The sequence below is a fragment of the Typopeltis vanoorti genome, chromosome 1 (assembly GCF_054136105.1).
Source record: "Typopeltis vanoorti isolate ZY-2024b chromosome 1, IOZ_Tvanoo_1.0, whole genome shotgun sequence".
NCBI lineage: Eukaryota > Metazoa > Arthropoda > Arachnida > Uropygi > Thelyphonidae > Typopeltis > Typopeltis vanoorti.
In genome coordinates this window covers 3010710-3027860 of record NC_143549.1, presented here as the reverse complement: position 1 = coordinate 3027860, position 17151 = coordinate 3010710, and the positions used below count along the sequence as shown (strand labels likewise).

Below are 17151 nucleotides of genomic sequence, written 5' to 3'. Positions count from 1 at the left end.
CACCTCCCATCGAGGGAGGTGTCACAATATTCTACTCTACAATACTTTGTCTCTACCACTTCCATCTGTCACCATCATCTACTGCCCACCACCACCACTAGTATTTTTTGTCTGTAAAGTATGTGTGTGTCCTGAAGGCCGATTTGTCTGTATGCCGGATGTAAAACCCAAGTTTCCGGGAGAAAAAACCCTGCTATCTCTGTATGAGATCGGCTAACTCACCTTCAATTGTACAACTATATATAGAACAACTCTGCTCTTATTCTACTAAACTCAATCGTAGTTCCTCCCTAATTCCCTGCTGCTTTGAAATGCACACACACACAACATCATTACTGTAATTTTAAATTCTGCAACTGTCACTCTACTTGCTTATAATGAAATTTTGCTAAAATGGTAACAAAACTTGTCTTAAAGTTTTTTTTGAAAATAAAGTAATTTCAAAAGTTTAATCAATTTAATTATTATGATGTGTTTAATTTTATTCTGAATGTATATATATATATATATATATTTTTTTTATATTCAGAATCATGTATGATGAGGTAATTACTTAACAAATGAAACTTAAGCAGTTTAAGAATACAGCATATCAATATGATTCAAAATCTTCCAAATATGATTCTGATTATTAAAAGCAGCCTACAGATGTAATGGTGCAATACTACAGAGTATATATACTATAGTAGTTCTATTCTACACTAGGGATGCCCTTAGGCATATAACTAAGCCTTGTTACTTTTCAAAATAAAATTCTGTTCACTAAAATAGCTTAAAACTAACATGTTTCAATATGAATAATCTTAGATTAGCAACTATGCTACCATATCAACTCTGATTACATTCAATAAAACTACCATGACAGAGCATTCAAACAGATATGAAATAAAATAAAAGAGGAATCTCGCTACCTAATTAAAGTAAAGATAAATTAATGTATAACACAAAACTCAACCAAAATTTTGAATGTAAAAAAAAATAAAATAAAAATAAATAAAATAGCTTACCTTGAATTCAGTGCCGAATAAAATGACAAATGAAAAGAAAAGAAGAAATGAACATAGATATATTTACAATACTCACCTCAGAATAATGCTCATTATTTTGTTGCAACAAATCAACACAGAGCTCAGCTAGATGAATTAAGTCTTCTAATTTTCTGTTGGACAAAACACTGTCATCTTCAGTTGAGTCTAAAAAAAAAAAAACCCTACAAATTTAGATAATTTACTTCTAACATGAAAGTAAACCAAATAAGCAATTTATTTATTGTATTCTTAATGATACAATAGTATTAATTTTTAAGTGTGAAATTAATCCAAAATTTTAAAAAATGCATAAGGTACTAAAAATTTTTCATTGACTGTGCATATATATATCCCACTCTCTCTCTCACACTCACACACAGTAGATTCCAGTTATTTGGGACATATTAGGACTACAACATTTTGGCCCAATTAAATGGCTGCTTGAATTATATGAAGTTTCATTTTAATAGTTAAAAAGACACTAACATTTTACTGAAAAGCAAATCATTTATGCAAATTAATTATAATAGTGAAATATGTACATATTTAAATTTTCCTCAATTGTCCTTAAAGTTCTTCAATGTAATCCTATTAAAACAAGACATACAACACATTAGAAAATATTATCATCATCATCAAATTCCTGATATATATCCTCAGTAGTTACATGATCTTATGATAGTACGACACGAAAAGTTACATCAATACTTCCTATCTACAATTTTTCTCCAGAAGGCCTGTTATGTGCCAACATTCTAATATTATCATATCAGAAAATATTTGATATTGAAACATTTAATTTATATAATATAATTAATACAACAAATATGCACAAGCTTACTTTTCAACTTTTATTTGCTAATACTTGTTGAAAGTTTTTTCACTTGGTTATATTATAAATTAAAGATGCCAAGAAATTATATTCTTCTGACAATATAATTTCTTGGCATCTTTAGTTTATAATATAACCAAGTGGAAAAAAAATTTCAACATCTATCTCTAATCCAGAGTATTTTAATTATAAGGTGTGAAAACTTTGGATATTTGTATATGGAAATATTACTTCTGCATTATTTCACCCTTAGTATCACTTCTGAGTCTGGCTTCCACTGATCAGACTTCAATAAAGGTTGAAACTGGTCTGGGTAGAGGCCTTTCCCATAATGCAGCTATGCATTATAGGAAAGGCCATTATACATACCTATAAGGATATGTGCATTGCATTATGGGACTCAGGCAATTGAAGTGAAGTCATTAGCTTCTATATATGAGGCAATGCCTCATGACATTGCCCTGTCATGAAGTTAGTTCATATGCAAACTTAGTTTGCTTAACTTGGATAAAGGATGAAACGAAGAATATAATTTCTTGGTATCTTTAATTTATATTCTTCCTAATACTTATCACTGGAAGAATTTATCCAGTGTACCCTGCTATGCTCTTCTGATGGACTTTGAGTGCACAAAATCAGTGCAGGCAATGAAGGCAGTCCATCATCTACACTAAAATGTTCATGCATGAAGTCATAATTTCATGACTGACATGACATGTTTGTCATAACTGATCAATAAATTTCCTCATTCTGTGTAGTCACTCGTTCAAATTCAGAAGTGTTGTCATCACTTTCTTCACCTTTTAATTCCTCACCTTGGTGTTTTGATAGAATACTTGCAATGATTTCATCTTCTCAATCTACATGTTCATTGTAACATTGTAACTCACTTCCTAAGCTGTGGAAGATGATGTTGGTATATTTTCTTCGATCGCATGTAGGATTACTATGATTATGATTATATTCATTATTATTATCATCATCTTAACATTAACATCTAACCTCCAAGAAGTCATACTCGTTGTGAAAGTATGAACTACCACACACACACACACACACACACACAAAGCTCCTCCAACAATGCCTTAAACTGATTCAGTGTGCTTAGATTCACAACAATCAGGTAATGCATTCCACTCACAACAACCTTCAAGTAAAGAACCTGTTTCTCACTCCTCTGCTCACAACTGCCTTATATGGTTTTCACAGATGGCCTCTTGTTATATCCCTCTCTCTCCCATAATATGAAAAATCTCTTCGATGTCAACCTGATAACAACCACTGACTACTTATATGTCTCAATCTTATCCACACACCTACCTCTTCCTCCTATTGACAAGGCACTGCAACTTACATTCTCTTTCCACTTTCAAAAGACCACTGACCATCTTTGTGAATTTTTGTGAATGTAAGAAAGGGGAAGAAGAAGAAGAAAGTAAAGCAAATAAATCTCAAATGTTACATGGTTGACGGAAGATGATATAATAACAAGAATATAAGTAGCAGGGTACAGCATTTTTCGGCAAGATAGGAAGGGAAAATGTGGTGGTGGAGTACTGCTTATGATAAGTGATGACTTATGTCCTGTAAGAGTAGAAACTAGATGGCAGTGACATTAATGGTTTTTCACTAAAAACACACGTACTAACCAAAGTAATGACTATTTAATTTGTAAATATTTCCAATTTAATTCGTAATTATTTCCTTCTTCACCCTTGCATCAACTTTACGCTAGAAAAAGAATCTCCACAGGGTATCTCCTATCTGGATTTACATATTCAAAGAAAAGAAGATGGTTCCATTGCCACGTCTGTCTATCGCAAGCCTACATTTTCAGGTCGCTACATTCACAATTCTTCCGCTCATCATCCATCTCAGAAATTTGGCATCATTAAATCACTAGTTTCTAGAGCACACAAATTCTGCTCCTCTGAAGATTCTCTAAACCAAGAACTAGAAATAATCAAAAATACAGCCATACTAAATGGATATAATCTTAAAACAACTCAAAAAATCATCAGTAACCTACCCAGACAAGAAGAAGTCAATAGGATTCTCATACATTACGTCAAAGGCATCTCCGAACATCTTTCAAAAATTATGAAGAAATACAATTTTGCCACTACTCACAAACCTATCAACCAAATCTATAACTTGTTACCTTCTCTAAAGGACAAACTCTCCATCTCTGATGTTACCTGGCGTTTATGAGATCCCATTGTCTTACTTTGGTCAGACAGGTAGGTCTGTTCAGAAACGCATCTCGGAACATCAAGACCACATTCGTCTTTTCAAACCGCAGAAATCTGGCATCTCCCAACAAAGAGTTGAAAATCCAAACCATAGGATCCATTGGGAGAAGTCGAAAGTTTTACACAGATCTTTATATAAATATGAACGTTTATATAAAGAAGGTGCTGAAGTCCTACTACACAGACCAAATTTAAACCACAACGATGTTCTTACTATTGCTAAAGTATGGGAAATTGTCATACAAAATTGCGTAAAATAATCATTATATATATATACATATATTTACTGTATATGTATATATATATATATATATATATATATATATATACAGTAAAATCCCTTTTTTACACTTTTCAGGGGACTGATGGAAAAAAGTGTAAATAGCAGGAAATGTAAAAAAAAAACATTTAAAAAAAAGGCTAAAAGATGACTTGCTGCTAGTATGTGAGTCTACATACTTGATTACAAAATTTAATAATTGAAAATAAATGAATTTAGAATTACTTACATTTATCTATTTAAAAAAAATCATTAATTGTTGATTGTTTTTGCTTTTCGTTTTTTTTTTTTTTTTGACATAGCGCCAGATTGCTTTGCATTGAGTTCAATGCTTGACCTGTTTTCTACTATCGTGTTCAAAGTGGACACGGAGAGTCCAAGATCTTTTGCTAAATGCACACGTGTTCTGGCATGCCAATCTGCACGTTGCAGAATTGCCATCTTTTCTTCTACTGAAATACATTTTCTTTTTTTTTTCTCTCCATGTTACTAACATGGATAATCCACCACCGCAGCTTGAAAGCAACTATCAGACGCAAAATTACTTAACAGAAATTCTGCAATATTAATTTGTACTGTGATTGAAAAATCACGGTATTGCTCATCACTACTTCAAGCGTGCAAGTCACTGTGATGGCGGAAACAAAACTTACAGCCAAAAGCAATGCCATCTGGGAACAGAAATGTGCATATTTCCGCAGAAATCGATTCGAAAATCAGTATTTCCACCCGAGAAAAAAACGCAAATCACAGGAAATAACGTCCACATCAAGTTGTTAATGGTGGGAAAATAATATATCGTAAGAATAGGCCTTATGATGGGACAAATGGAAAATGATGTATATGGCAGGAAAACGTAAATTGCAGGAACGTACAAACAGGGTTTTATTGTATATATATATATATATATATTTTTTTTTTTTTCAGTTATATTTAATTTACTCCTATAACACGTTGCTGCATGCATATTGAGATTCCATTGTAATCATGTGCCCTAACTGTATGTTATTCCTAGTATTATTCCTAGTACTCTACTGATGATGTCCCAAGATACTTAGGATGAAATATTTATGAATTAAATAGTCATTACTGTGGTTAGTACGTGTGTTTTCAGTGATGAATTCACCACAGGTTTTGTTATATAAAAAATTAATGGTTTTGAAAGCATATAGTGTGAGGTAAAGGTGGGCAAGACAGGATATTTGGTGGGGGTGTTGCTACAAGCCAAGGAGCACAGAGGGTGGGGACCAGAAGATGTTTAAGCAGTTGAGCTTGGCAAGTGCAAGAAGAATGATTGTTATGGGAGATTTTAACTACAGCAGTATAAGCTAGGAAGAGGAAAATACATGTAGTAATAAGGGAATGGAATTTCTAAAATTCTAGAGGGACAAATGTCTTAGGCAACATGTAATAGAGGAAACAAGTGGTTCAAGAGTTTTTGATTTGGATATAACATCATAATAGCTGATAATAACTAAGATAACATCTCACCCACCAGTTGGAGAGAGAGAGAGAGAGTGACCATGTGGTTTGATTCGGAAGATGTAGAGACATGCAGGAATATCAAAGAAAAGGAATGTATATGGAATTATAAGGCAGGTGATTATAATAGTCTTAGATATCAACTTGGGACAGTTCCATGGAGGAGGAGGAGGAAACGGTAAGATATTATTAGTGCTTGGGAAATTATGAAGGAATATTTGCTAGCAGCAATAGTAAGCTCTATTCCACGAATGAAGAAGAGAACACAATTTGGTGTAAAGTGGATGACAAACAATATCAAACAGAAACTGCAGGTGAAAAAGAGATTATGGAAGAGATATAAGGAGAGGGGTGGAGACCAGATGAATGAGGAATATAAGACTCAGGCCAGGAGAGTGACTAGTATAGTGAGGATGGCAAAAGTGGAATATGAGAATAGACTGGCACTAAGATACAAAGATAATCATATGAAATTTTTTAGCTATGTGGGCAGTAGGAGGAGAAATGATTGTGAAAGAATAACACTGGATAAAATTGGGAATTGAGTGACTGATGCAGAAGACATAGTGGAGTTGTTCAATAAACACTTTATTGGAGTATTTCATCCTGGAGAAGTAAGATTTTAATACTAGAGGGATAGGGCAGGTTCGAGGTTTAGAGGAGAATGTGTTCCAAATACTGAGTACCCTGAATTTCAGTAAAACTGTGGGACCAGATGGTATTTCACCACAGGTTTTGAGAGAATGTGCTAAAGAACTGATAGCCCCGTTGACTAGCTTTTCAATGTGAGTCTGACTATCTGAAAGATATCCAGGGAGTGGAAGGAAGGTGAGATAGTGACGTTGCATAAGGGCGGTAGCAGACTGGATGTGTCTAATTATTGGCCAATTTGTGTGTCATCAGTAGTTGTTTAGGTCTTGTAGAAATTAGTGAGGGACTATATACAGCATTGGGCAGATTAGGGTAATGTTATCTGTGAGAATCAACATGGATTTGTTAAGGTGCTCTTGCTTTAGTAATATGACTGCCTTTTATAATGAAGTGTCAAGAGCAGTTAATGAGAGAAAGGCATATACTGCCATTTTTTTTTGATTCTGTAAAGGCATTTGACAGGGTTCCACATGATAAGCTGATATTTAAGTTGCAGCACATGGGTTTAAATGTTGGGTTAGTCAAATGGATTCATGATTGGCTGTGTGATAGGTATCAGAGAGTTGTGCATGGTGGGCCAATATCAAGGAAGCAGAAGGTTATAAGTGGGATTCCACAGGTCTCATTACTGGGACCTGTATTGTTTAACCTTTATGTCAATGCATTGCAAGTGGATATTCAATTGTTTGCAGATGATGTGAAACTATGCAGGGTTATTAGTAATAGTGCAGATGCAGCAGTCCTTGAAGAGGATTTGAATAAGCTGGACAGATGGGCAAATGAATTGGGGTTTCGGTTTAATGCAGCAAAATGCAAAGTCTTGAAGTTTGGGATATGTCGATGGGAGGCTGCATACTTGATTGGAGGAGCTTTACTGGAGGAAGTAGGAGAGACAAGAGATCTGGGGGTGATGATTGATAGAAAACTGAAATTCAGAGATCATATTGCAAAGGTGGTGAAGGTAATCCAGAGGATTGCTGCAATACCGAGAAGGAGGCTGACCTGCAGAAATAAAAGAGTTATCATTCCGTTGTATAAGACCCTGATCAGACCACACTTAGACTACTGTTCTCAGGTTTGATCCCCAGGATTTGAAGGGGATAAATTAACTGTGGAAAGGGTACAGAGGCAGATAATAAAGATGGTTTCGGGACTGTACAATGTTAGTTATGAGTATATACAAATGGATAGAAGAAGGAGAGGTGATATGACCGAAACTTTTAAACCTTCAAGAGGAAGTTACAGGGTTGACACTGGGGAGTTCTTTCACTTGGTGGAACAGTGGGAAGGAACGATAATAAGGGGCCATCCCTGGAAGTTAAGAAAGGAAGCTGTGAGCAAGAGGATAAGGAGTGGTTTCTTTGCATGGAGGGTGGTGGAGCCATTGAATGCATTGCCTGAAAGAGTGGTGAGAGCAAGAACCGTCAATGAGTTCAAGGAGTGGTATGATAGACTTTGTGTTTCCTAGGAAAGTCCTCCTACAATGAGTCACTTGACTCCATGGAGGCCTCAATATTAATAAAATTAATAATAATAATACAAAAATATTATGATCAGAAAGACCAGCTTCATTAAATATAATGAATTAAATACATAAATTAAATACACACATTAAATAAAATAACTATGGTGAAGCTGGCCTTTCTAATCATGCCCTGAATACCATCATCATCAAATTCCTGATATATACCCTCAGGGGGTGTACAGGATATGATAGTACTACATAAGCAATTGATATCATTTGCCCTGAACATTTCTGTTTAAGATAACATAAACCAAGACATGGTTTATGTTATGGAAGACAAACCAAAACATGGTATCAACACAAATTTAAGGAAGCCTGTGAGATTCTTATGACCCACCCCAATCTGAACAATAATGATGGTCTAAAAATACAAGCATATGGAAGGCATATACTCTACACACCTTTCTCCCTAAGAGTTAACTATAAAAAGGACTGTAAATAATTCAGAATCCTAAATCTAATATAACAATTGTCATGTTAAAAATAGGATATCATTTCTACAGTAAGAAAAACTATGTATATGAAAGAATGTTTCTCTCATGTTATCTTAAACAGAATTTAACTTTGATGTAGCTTCTAATTAATTAATTTTTAATTTTATCTGTATTTTTTTTTTTTTTTTTCACTAGAGGTCATACCAGTAGAATAACTGGTGATCAAATCATTGTTTCTTTAGCTTACTGTGTAAAATGTAACTCAGCTTGTTCTTGTATATACTCCATATGATGACCATAATATAAGGTCGAAACGTTGCAAAAATGAAAACAGTTATTTATAACACGACTGTAAAGTCCATAATTTCTAAAATGAATTTATAATGTGATATAATTCTTATAACATTGCAATAATGAATATACTGCCATTCTTCAATAAACAAAATTAAAAATTATTACTTGACACCTCAGGGAATCCAAGGACTCATCGAGGGAGGGCACCTACTCTACGGATCTGTCTCCACCACTCAATCCACCAACTACGACGAGTCGCAATTACACCAATGGCATCTACCACCAACCACTACCACTGCTATTTTCACAGACAATGACAAACATCCATGCCCATGATGGGATTCGAACCCACAGACTGTTGGCTGGAGAGCAGATATGATAACCACTCGGCAAACCAGACCGGCTTTTAATTACAAAATTAAAAAACAAATTACAAATGCTAGAAGTGTAATAATCAGGACAGAAGAAATGGTTGCACTAATTGAGTCTGTTCACTCAAAAATTGTTGGAATAAGTGAAATATGGTTAGATAAGGACGACATCCTGAAAGGAATAGAGATGAAAGGGTCTGATGTGTTTCATGAGGTCAGAAGGGGTAAAAAGGAAAGGGGAGTGCTATTGATGATAGAGAAAGTGTTATGTCCATACAAAGTAGAGATGCAAGAGGGAAATAGTGCCAGTGTTTTTGAGGCAGTATGGTGTGAGATAGGGGTGAATGGAATGAAATACTTGGTTGGATGTTGTTATAGACAAGGTAATGCAGATAGTAGTGACTATGAAATGTATAATCAAATTAGCCAAGCAAATAAGAAAAGAGTGATTATTATGGGTGATTTTAATTACGGCAATAGAGACTGGAATGATGAGATGTTACATTCTACCTCAGACAGTATGTAACAGAGGGCACACGAGGATTGAGGGTCTTGGATTTGGTCATCTCATCAGAGGATGTAATTATAAACGAGGTGTCAAATCACCCACCAATTGGTGAGAGTGACGATGAGGTGATTACTGGTTGCCAGTGGGGTGAGGACCTCTGTAAGAAAAGGGTATATGTAAAAATACAGGGGGGGGGGATTATGAAGAGCTCAGGAGACAGCTTGTGGGTGTAGAAGTAACGAGGAGGCAGCTGGAAAAAGATATCAATGAAGCTTGGAGGATTTTAAAAAACTATCTAGTAAATGCAATGTCTAAATGTATTCCAACGGTGAGAAGGTTAAATAAGGTAAGTGTGAAATGGATGAATAAAGAGATTAAGCATGCGATACAGAGAAAAAGGGCATTGTGGAGGCAGCATAAGAGAAGTGGAAATAACCAATTCCATGAGGTCTACAAAAATAAGCAAGGAGGGTGACTTGGTTGGTGAGGGTAGCTAAAGAGAGGTATGAACAGCAGTTAGCTAATGAAGCCAAAAAGAATCCTAAGGAGTTCTTTCGATATGTAGCCAGCAAAAGAAAGAATGAATATGGAAGGATGACAGTGATTGGAGAAAATGATATAAAGACAGCTGTTGAGGAAAGTGTGGTGGAGATACTTAATGAGCAGTTCATAAAGGTCTTTCAATCTTGTGAATGTGACTTCATGGAGAGATGGGGAGCAGCTGATAATGGGAAAGAGAGACTGACTGTAAGTGAGCAAGAGGTATATGGAGAGTTGAGCAAACTAGATGTAAATAAGGCTGTGGGATTTGATAATATATCACCACTTATTCTGAAGGCATGTGTCAGGGAGTACATATTTTTTTAATAAGAGTCTTATACTCGGTCACGTTTCTAAGGAGTGAAAGGAAGGCAAGATTGTGCCACTTCATAAAGGAGGTGATCGAACTCAAGCATCAAACTATAGGCCTATCTGTGTGTCAGGTGTTGTAGTTAAGTTGTTGGAGAAGCTTGTGAGAACTAGGATCCAGAAATGGGGTGACAACTATAGTATTATCTTTGATGGACAGCATGGATTTGCTAAAGGGAGGTCATGTTTTAGTAATCTATTTACTTATTACAATAAGGTGAGTGCTTCCTTGGACAGAGGAAAATGATGCACAGTAATATACTTAGATTTTACAAAGGCTTTTGATAGATTACCACATGATAAGTTGATAATCAAACTAGGGTGAATGAGTTTGGATATTAGATTGGTGCACTGGATTGGAGACTGGCTATCTGATAGGTATCAACAAGTTGTGAATGGGGGGAGCGATATCCAGGAAAAGGAAAGTTACTAGTGATGTGCCTCAGGGATCTGTTTTAGGATCATTGCTGTTTAATTTTGATATTAATGATATTCGTGAAAATTTGGATAGAGATATTCAGTTGTTTGCAGATGATGCAAAGTTGGGACAAACCATGAAGAGCAGAGAAGATGTTGTGGCCTTACAAGATGACTTGAATAAATTGATGATTGGGCACGGAAATGGGGATGTGAGTTCAATGTTGCAAAATGTATATATTGTCAGAGGTGGAAGAAATAAGAGATCTGGGTGAATAGTGGATAAGGATCTGAAATTTAGGGAACACATAGCCAAAATTGTGAAAACAATACAAAGACTTCTGGGAATGATGCGGAGGACACTGACTTGTAGAAGTAGGGAGATTCTTGCTCCATTGTATAAGGCTTTGATTAGGCCACACATGGACTACTGTGCCCCGATTTGGTCACCTGGTTTTCAGAAGGACGAAGAGATGTTGGAAAGATGGTCCAGAGGCAACTGACTAAGGTAGTTTCTTATTTCTGGAATGTCGAGTATGAGGAAAGATTGAGAAGATGCAACTTGCAGAGTCTGGTGGACAGGAGGAAAAGGGGAGATATAATAGAGACCTACAAGATGGTAAGTGTGAGATCCTGTTGTTATAGGATCAATGCTGGAGAGGTTCTACAGAAAATAGTGGGAGATCAGAGGAGAACCATCCCATCCTCATCGTTAAGTTTGCCGGCAAAGGTTGGTCGATAGGTAGAGCCTCTGCTACTAATGGTTCAGTTAAGTAAGTTTGAGCACGGTTAGTAGTTGGAAGGGGACAATCGTTCGATGCCGTTGGCACACGCTCCCTCAATGAGTCTTTGGACTCCCTGGAGGTGTCAAATAATAATAATATAACCAGAAGTCATCCCTAGAAACTGTATGGAGGGTGTTTTCATCAAGGAATCAGAAAGAACACGAAAAGTCAACGTTAATGCAGAGTTGTCAATGATTGGAATGCCTTGCCTGAGAGTGTTGTGTCTGCAGAGAATCTGAGTGTGTTTAAAGCATGATATGAAGAACTGTGTGTATGATAAAGGACCTCCTAGATAAGTCTTTGACTCTATGGGGTCTTGGGTAATAATAATAATAAACCCATGCACGCTACAATGTAAATATGGGTCTTGCAACCTCTCATGTGCAATTTGTGTTGTTGGGTCATTATTTTCTACACTCATGAACATCTAATCTTTAAAATGAATAATATTAAAAATTGACAACATACAGCGTTAACTAGTGATCAGGATTTATGACTTAAATTTCACTTCATCACTTACTTGTCCTCTTAAACGATACAACGATGACTTCTGAGGCCAGAACAGGCCATGCTAGGCCTAAATCCTTGATATGCATGATGATGACTTACTTGTGCCATGTTACATTAGAAGGTACCTATCTATCTACTTCTTCTTCTTCTGCAGCTTCTCCCGCTTAAGTGGGGTCACTGTTTGTTATGAGTCTCCTCCACTCCTTCCTGTCTTGGGCTGTCACCACATCCAAGTTCTTCATCTTCAAGTCCTCTTCTACCAGCTCCCTCCATCTCTTCTTTGGCCGCCCACGCTTCCGCCTTCCTTGCACATCCATCTGCATGACCCTTCTTCCCACATATTCGTCCTTCCTCCTCATCACATAACCAAACCATCTCAACCTTGCCTCCTGTATATTCGCTCCTAAGTTCGTAACTTTCACTGTTCCCCTGACATAGTCATTTCTCAGATGATCCTTTCTGGTCACACTGCACATCCACCTAAGCATTCTCATCTCTGCTACTTCCATCCTGCTAATGTTATTTTTCCTCAGGGCCACAGTTTCTATAGCATATGTCATAGCTGGCCTCACTACTATCCTATAAATTTTGCCTTTCAGATTGATCGGCACCCTCTTATCGCATAACACTCCAGCCATCTCCCTCCAGTTCCTCCAACCTGCTTGTATCTTGCATCCCACTTCCTTCTCAGCTCCTCCATCTTCTTCCATTGTTGAGCCTAAGTATCTAAAGTCTCTCACCTTCCTGATAACATTTCCTTCCAGCTCCAGATCTGTCTCCTGGCCACCGTCCACTGCGCAACACATATACTGTCTTACTTCTGCTCAGTCTCATACCTCTCTCTTCCAGTACTTTTCTCCATCTTTCCAGTTTAGTTTCCGCTTCTTCTCTTGAATCTACACACAGCAAGATGTCATCTGCATACAACATTGTCCAAGGTGCATCATCTCTCACCTCCTCTGTTACCACCTCCATCACAATATTAAACAGACTTAATGCTGACCCTTGATGCAAGCCAACTGTTACTTGAAAACTTTCTGTCTGTCCCAAACAGGTCCGAACACTTGTCTTCACATTTCTGTACATTTCCTACACCAACCTGACATATTTCTCCGGCACTTTCTTCTCCATCAGACACCTCCAGACTTCTTGCCTTGGCACTCTATCGTATGCTTTCTCCAAATCAATAAATTCCAGATGTAGCTCCCTTTGTTTCTCTCGATATTTTTCCATCATCTGTCGTAACCCTAAGATAGCATCTGTTGTTGATCTACCAGGCATGAAGCCAAATTGTTCCTTTGCAATCTCCACCTCCTCCCTCAATCTACCATCAAGAACCCTTTCTAGGATTTTCATTGTGTGGGACATCAACTTTATTCCTCTGTAATTTTTACAGTCTTGTGCATCCCCTTTACCCTTGTAGATGGGAACAAGAGTACTCTCCTTCCATTCCTCGGGTATATTTTCCTGTTGGCAAACTTTCATGAACATGTCCAACAGCAGGTCAATTCCCTCTTCCCCAGTGCCTTCCATGCCTCCACTGGAATTCTGTCGGGGGCCCACCGCTTTTCCATTCCTCATCCTCTTCATGGCCTCTGTCACTTCCATTCTACTGATGTTCTGCACCATCCCCTCAGAAGGCTTCCCATCTCCTCTGTGAGTCTTGCATTTTCCTCATTCAAAAGTCCCTCAAAGTATATTTTTCAACTGTTTCTTATGTCCACATCCCTCCATAATACTCTTCCTTCAGCATCTTTGATCTGCCTCACATGCAAGATGTCCTTAGCTGCTTTATTTCTACATTTCGCTAGTTGGTAAATTTTTCTCTGTCCTTCCTTTGTTTCTAATTGATCATACAGATCTTGATATGCCATGGCCTTCGCCTGTGCCACAACTCTCTTGGCTTCTTGCTTTCTCTCTTTGTACACCTCTCTGTCCTCTTCCACTCTTGACTCATCCCACTTCTGCTTTGCCTTCCTCTTAGCTGTCACTGCCACTTGTACATCATTATTCCACCACCAACGCTCCTTCTGCTCTCTAATCTTTCCAGATGTCTCACCAAGCACCTCAATTGCACAGCTCAGGATTACTTTTGAATTATGTTTCCACCAATCTTGTACACTTTCCAGTCCATCCGAAATCCTCTCTAACACTCTCTCCCTAAAACGATTCCTCACACTCTCTTCTTTTAAGCGAAACCACTTAATTGTCTTCATCCCATGGCAACCAGAAGTTCTTATCTTCGATCTTATTTTAAAGTCTGCGCACAGCAGTCGGTGTTGTTGTGCTACTTGATCTGTTGGAATTACTTTACAATTTGTCACAACCTTAATGTTTTCTTCTAGTCAAAAGTAGTCAATTTGTGAGCTGTTGTTACCACTTCTAAATGTTATCAAATGTTCTTCCCTCTTGAAGAAAAACGAGTTCACAATTGCCAGATCAAACGCTACTGCAAAGTCCACAACCCTCTCTCCTTTCTGGTTCATCATTCCCACTCCGTGGCCACCATGCACCCTTTCACAGTCTCTATTCTGTCTTCCTATGTGTCCGTTCAAGTCTCCTCCGACAATCACCATCTCATTTTCTTCCAATTCCCTCATTTCTTCATCTAACACGTTCCGGAACTCATCTTTTTCGTCTGCTGTACAACCAACTTGCGGGGCATATACACATAATACGACCACCCGCTCTCCTCCAAGACCCAATTTCATTCGCATGATCCTGTCGTTCCTTCTACCCACGTCCAGTACTTCACGCTTCATTCTGCCACACACCACAATTCCTACACCATTTCTTCTCTCGTTATTTGCTCCAGAGTAGAACAATTTATATCCATCTCCTAGTTCCTATCTATCTACCTGGATAATGAATAGAGGATTGGCCAGCAAATTGGGAATTAACTGAACCGTACTTCATATTGGTTAAAACCAATATGAAGTACAGGTCATCAACCAAAGACAAAATGATGAAATGTCATGCTAACAGAGAAACTCCCAGTGAAATAACGTCCAGCTGTTTTCATCAAGGAATCAGAAAGAATATGAAAAGTCAACTACTTGAACAAACTGAACAGAAATGAAAATAAGCACAAGCAATGTGAAAAGTGTCAATGGAAAAGAAGTGGAATTAGCAGAAGAGTTACAGAAGCAGTACACTAACATATTTGGCAAAAAAGGAGAATACCAAAACAGGTGAAATAATTCTGCTAAATAAAAACTATGAAATGTTATATTTTGGCAACGGTGATTAGGGAAAAGAAGAAGCTATAGCATTCAACAATAAATATGAGATAAACTTAACGAATGATAATCAATGTTAAGCAATATCTAGTCGAGTGAGTAGGCAAATGTCAAAATGAGAAATTACACAGTGGAACATATTTCTGCCTATAGACAAACAGAAGTTTCTTCCCCCCCCCCTTTTTTTAATATCTGATCCAGACACAAAAGGCTACAAGAACTATAGCACATTGAGCTGGGGGAGGGGGGGGGGAAAGAGGAATAGAAGAAAGGAGGAATCTGTTCATATTTTGCTTGAACAACTTAGGGTTGTAACCTTTGAGAGAGTTGGGGGAGACTGTTCCAAAGGAGATAAGAAGATGAAATGAAAGAGAACACATTGAAGTTGGTTCAGTGAGTTACACGATGGACTGTAGAAGGGTGTTGGTTAGCAGTAGCTCTTGTTTTAGTGATTTTGGAGGAGAGTGAAGGAATAATAATTGACAATTCAGCAGAGCATTATCCATGAAAGTATCTGAAGAGGTCTAAGACAGAAATTGAATGTCTGTGAGAGAGAGAGAGAGAGAAAGAGAGAAGGAACGAAGTGGGTATGTGTGAGAGAGGGATCATCAATTAGATGGAATGCCCTCTTCTGAACAGAATTGAGCAATCTTAGAAAGGATTTTGGTGCACCACCCCAAATATGGGTGCAATATTCCATTGATGAGCAGATTTGGGGCTTTGTATAGAATTAGCAGCTGTGAAGGTGTGAAGTAGTGCAAAAAAGTATACCAACTTTTTTGGCAGCTGCAGAAGCTATAGTTGAAATGTGGTTGTGCCAGAAAAGATCAAAGGTGCAGGTTGGTCCAAGAAGAGAAATCTGATTGAGCTTGGATATCTCAGTATTACTGAAAGTAAGGGGAAAGGGATGTGAGCTCTTTCTTGTGAGAAATTAGAAAGGACTGAGTTTTGGTGGCATGAAAGTTTACAAGGTTGTCCTTGCCCCACTGAGATATAGCTAGGAGATCCGAGTTCAGGTCACTCGTCATGGTAGATCTTGAGGATTCTAATACTTGAGCACTACAAGATTTGTCAAATGAAAAGGAGGTGTGGAGTGCAGTGTCATCTGAGAAGCTATGGATAGGATTGGAAGTCTGAGAGAGCAAGTCATTTATATACCAGAGAAAGAGAGTGGGTGAAGAACAGAACCCCCAAGAGTTCTGTTCTGTTCTTTTTTTCCACCAAGAAAAGGATAATTTTTCAATTCATTTGAAATGTTAGTTAACAAAGAAAAACAAGGACTTTGTCAGTTATTTAAAAAGCACAGTAGAAAATGACTACCATATATACAGAAATGTTTCAGGAAAATGTTAAGAAAAGTAGGAATCTAATAATCATAGAAAGTACCTGCTGGATCTCTGTTCAGGACATGTACTGTCATTATTAATAATATATTTCAACATAAAGATGTCCAATTTTACACAGAAAGAAGACAAGAAATAAAAAAATTGTACTGACATTGTTCAGCTTACAAGAACATATAGAGGATTTAATACAGGAACTGAACATTTAATGTTCAGCAGGTAAAAATGAATTTCATATCGAAAATAAAAATGAGTAAGAAATTTTTTAAATACTCAAATTTGATTATTTAA

General features: G+C 37.2%; 1 protein-coding gene across 3 annotated transcripts in view; it reads right to left on the bottom strand.

Moving 5' to 3' along the window:
- Cadps (calcium-dependent secretion activator 1) overlaps window positions 1-17151 on the bottom strand; it is a 1213340-nt gene that overhangs the window by 444761 nt on the left and 751428 nt on the right. For all 3 annotated transcript variants that reach the window (XM_090396519.1, XM_090396528.1, XM_090396537.1), the window contains one exon: window positions 1084-1193. In XM_090396519.1, coding sequence (XP_090252645.1) covers window positions 1084-1193 — 110 coding nt within the window. The remainder of the gene's footprint in view (window positions 1-1083; window positions 1194-17151) is intronic.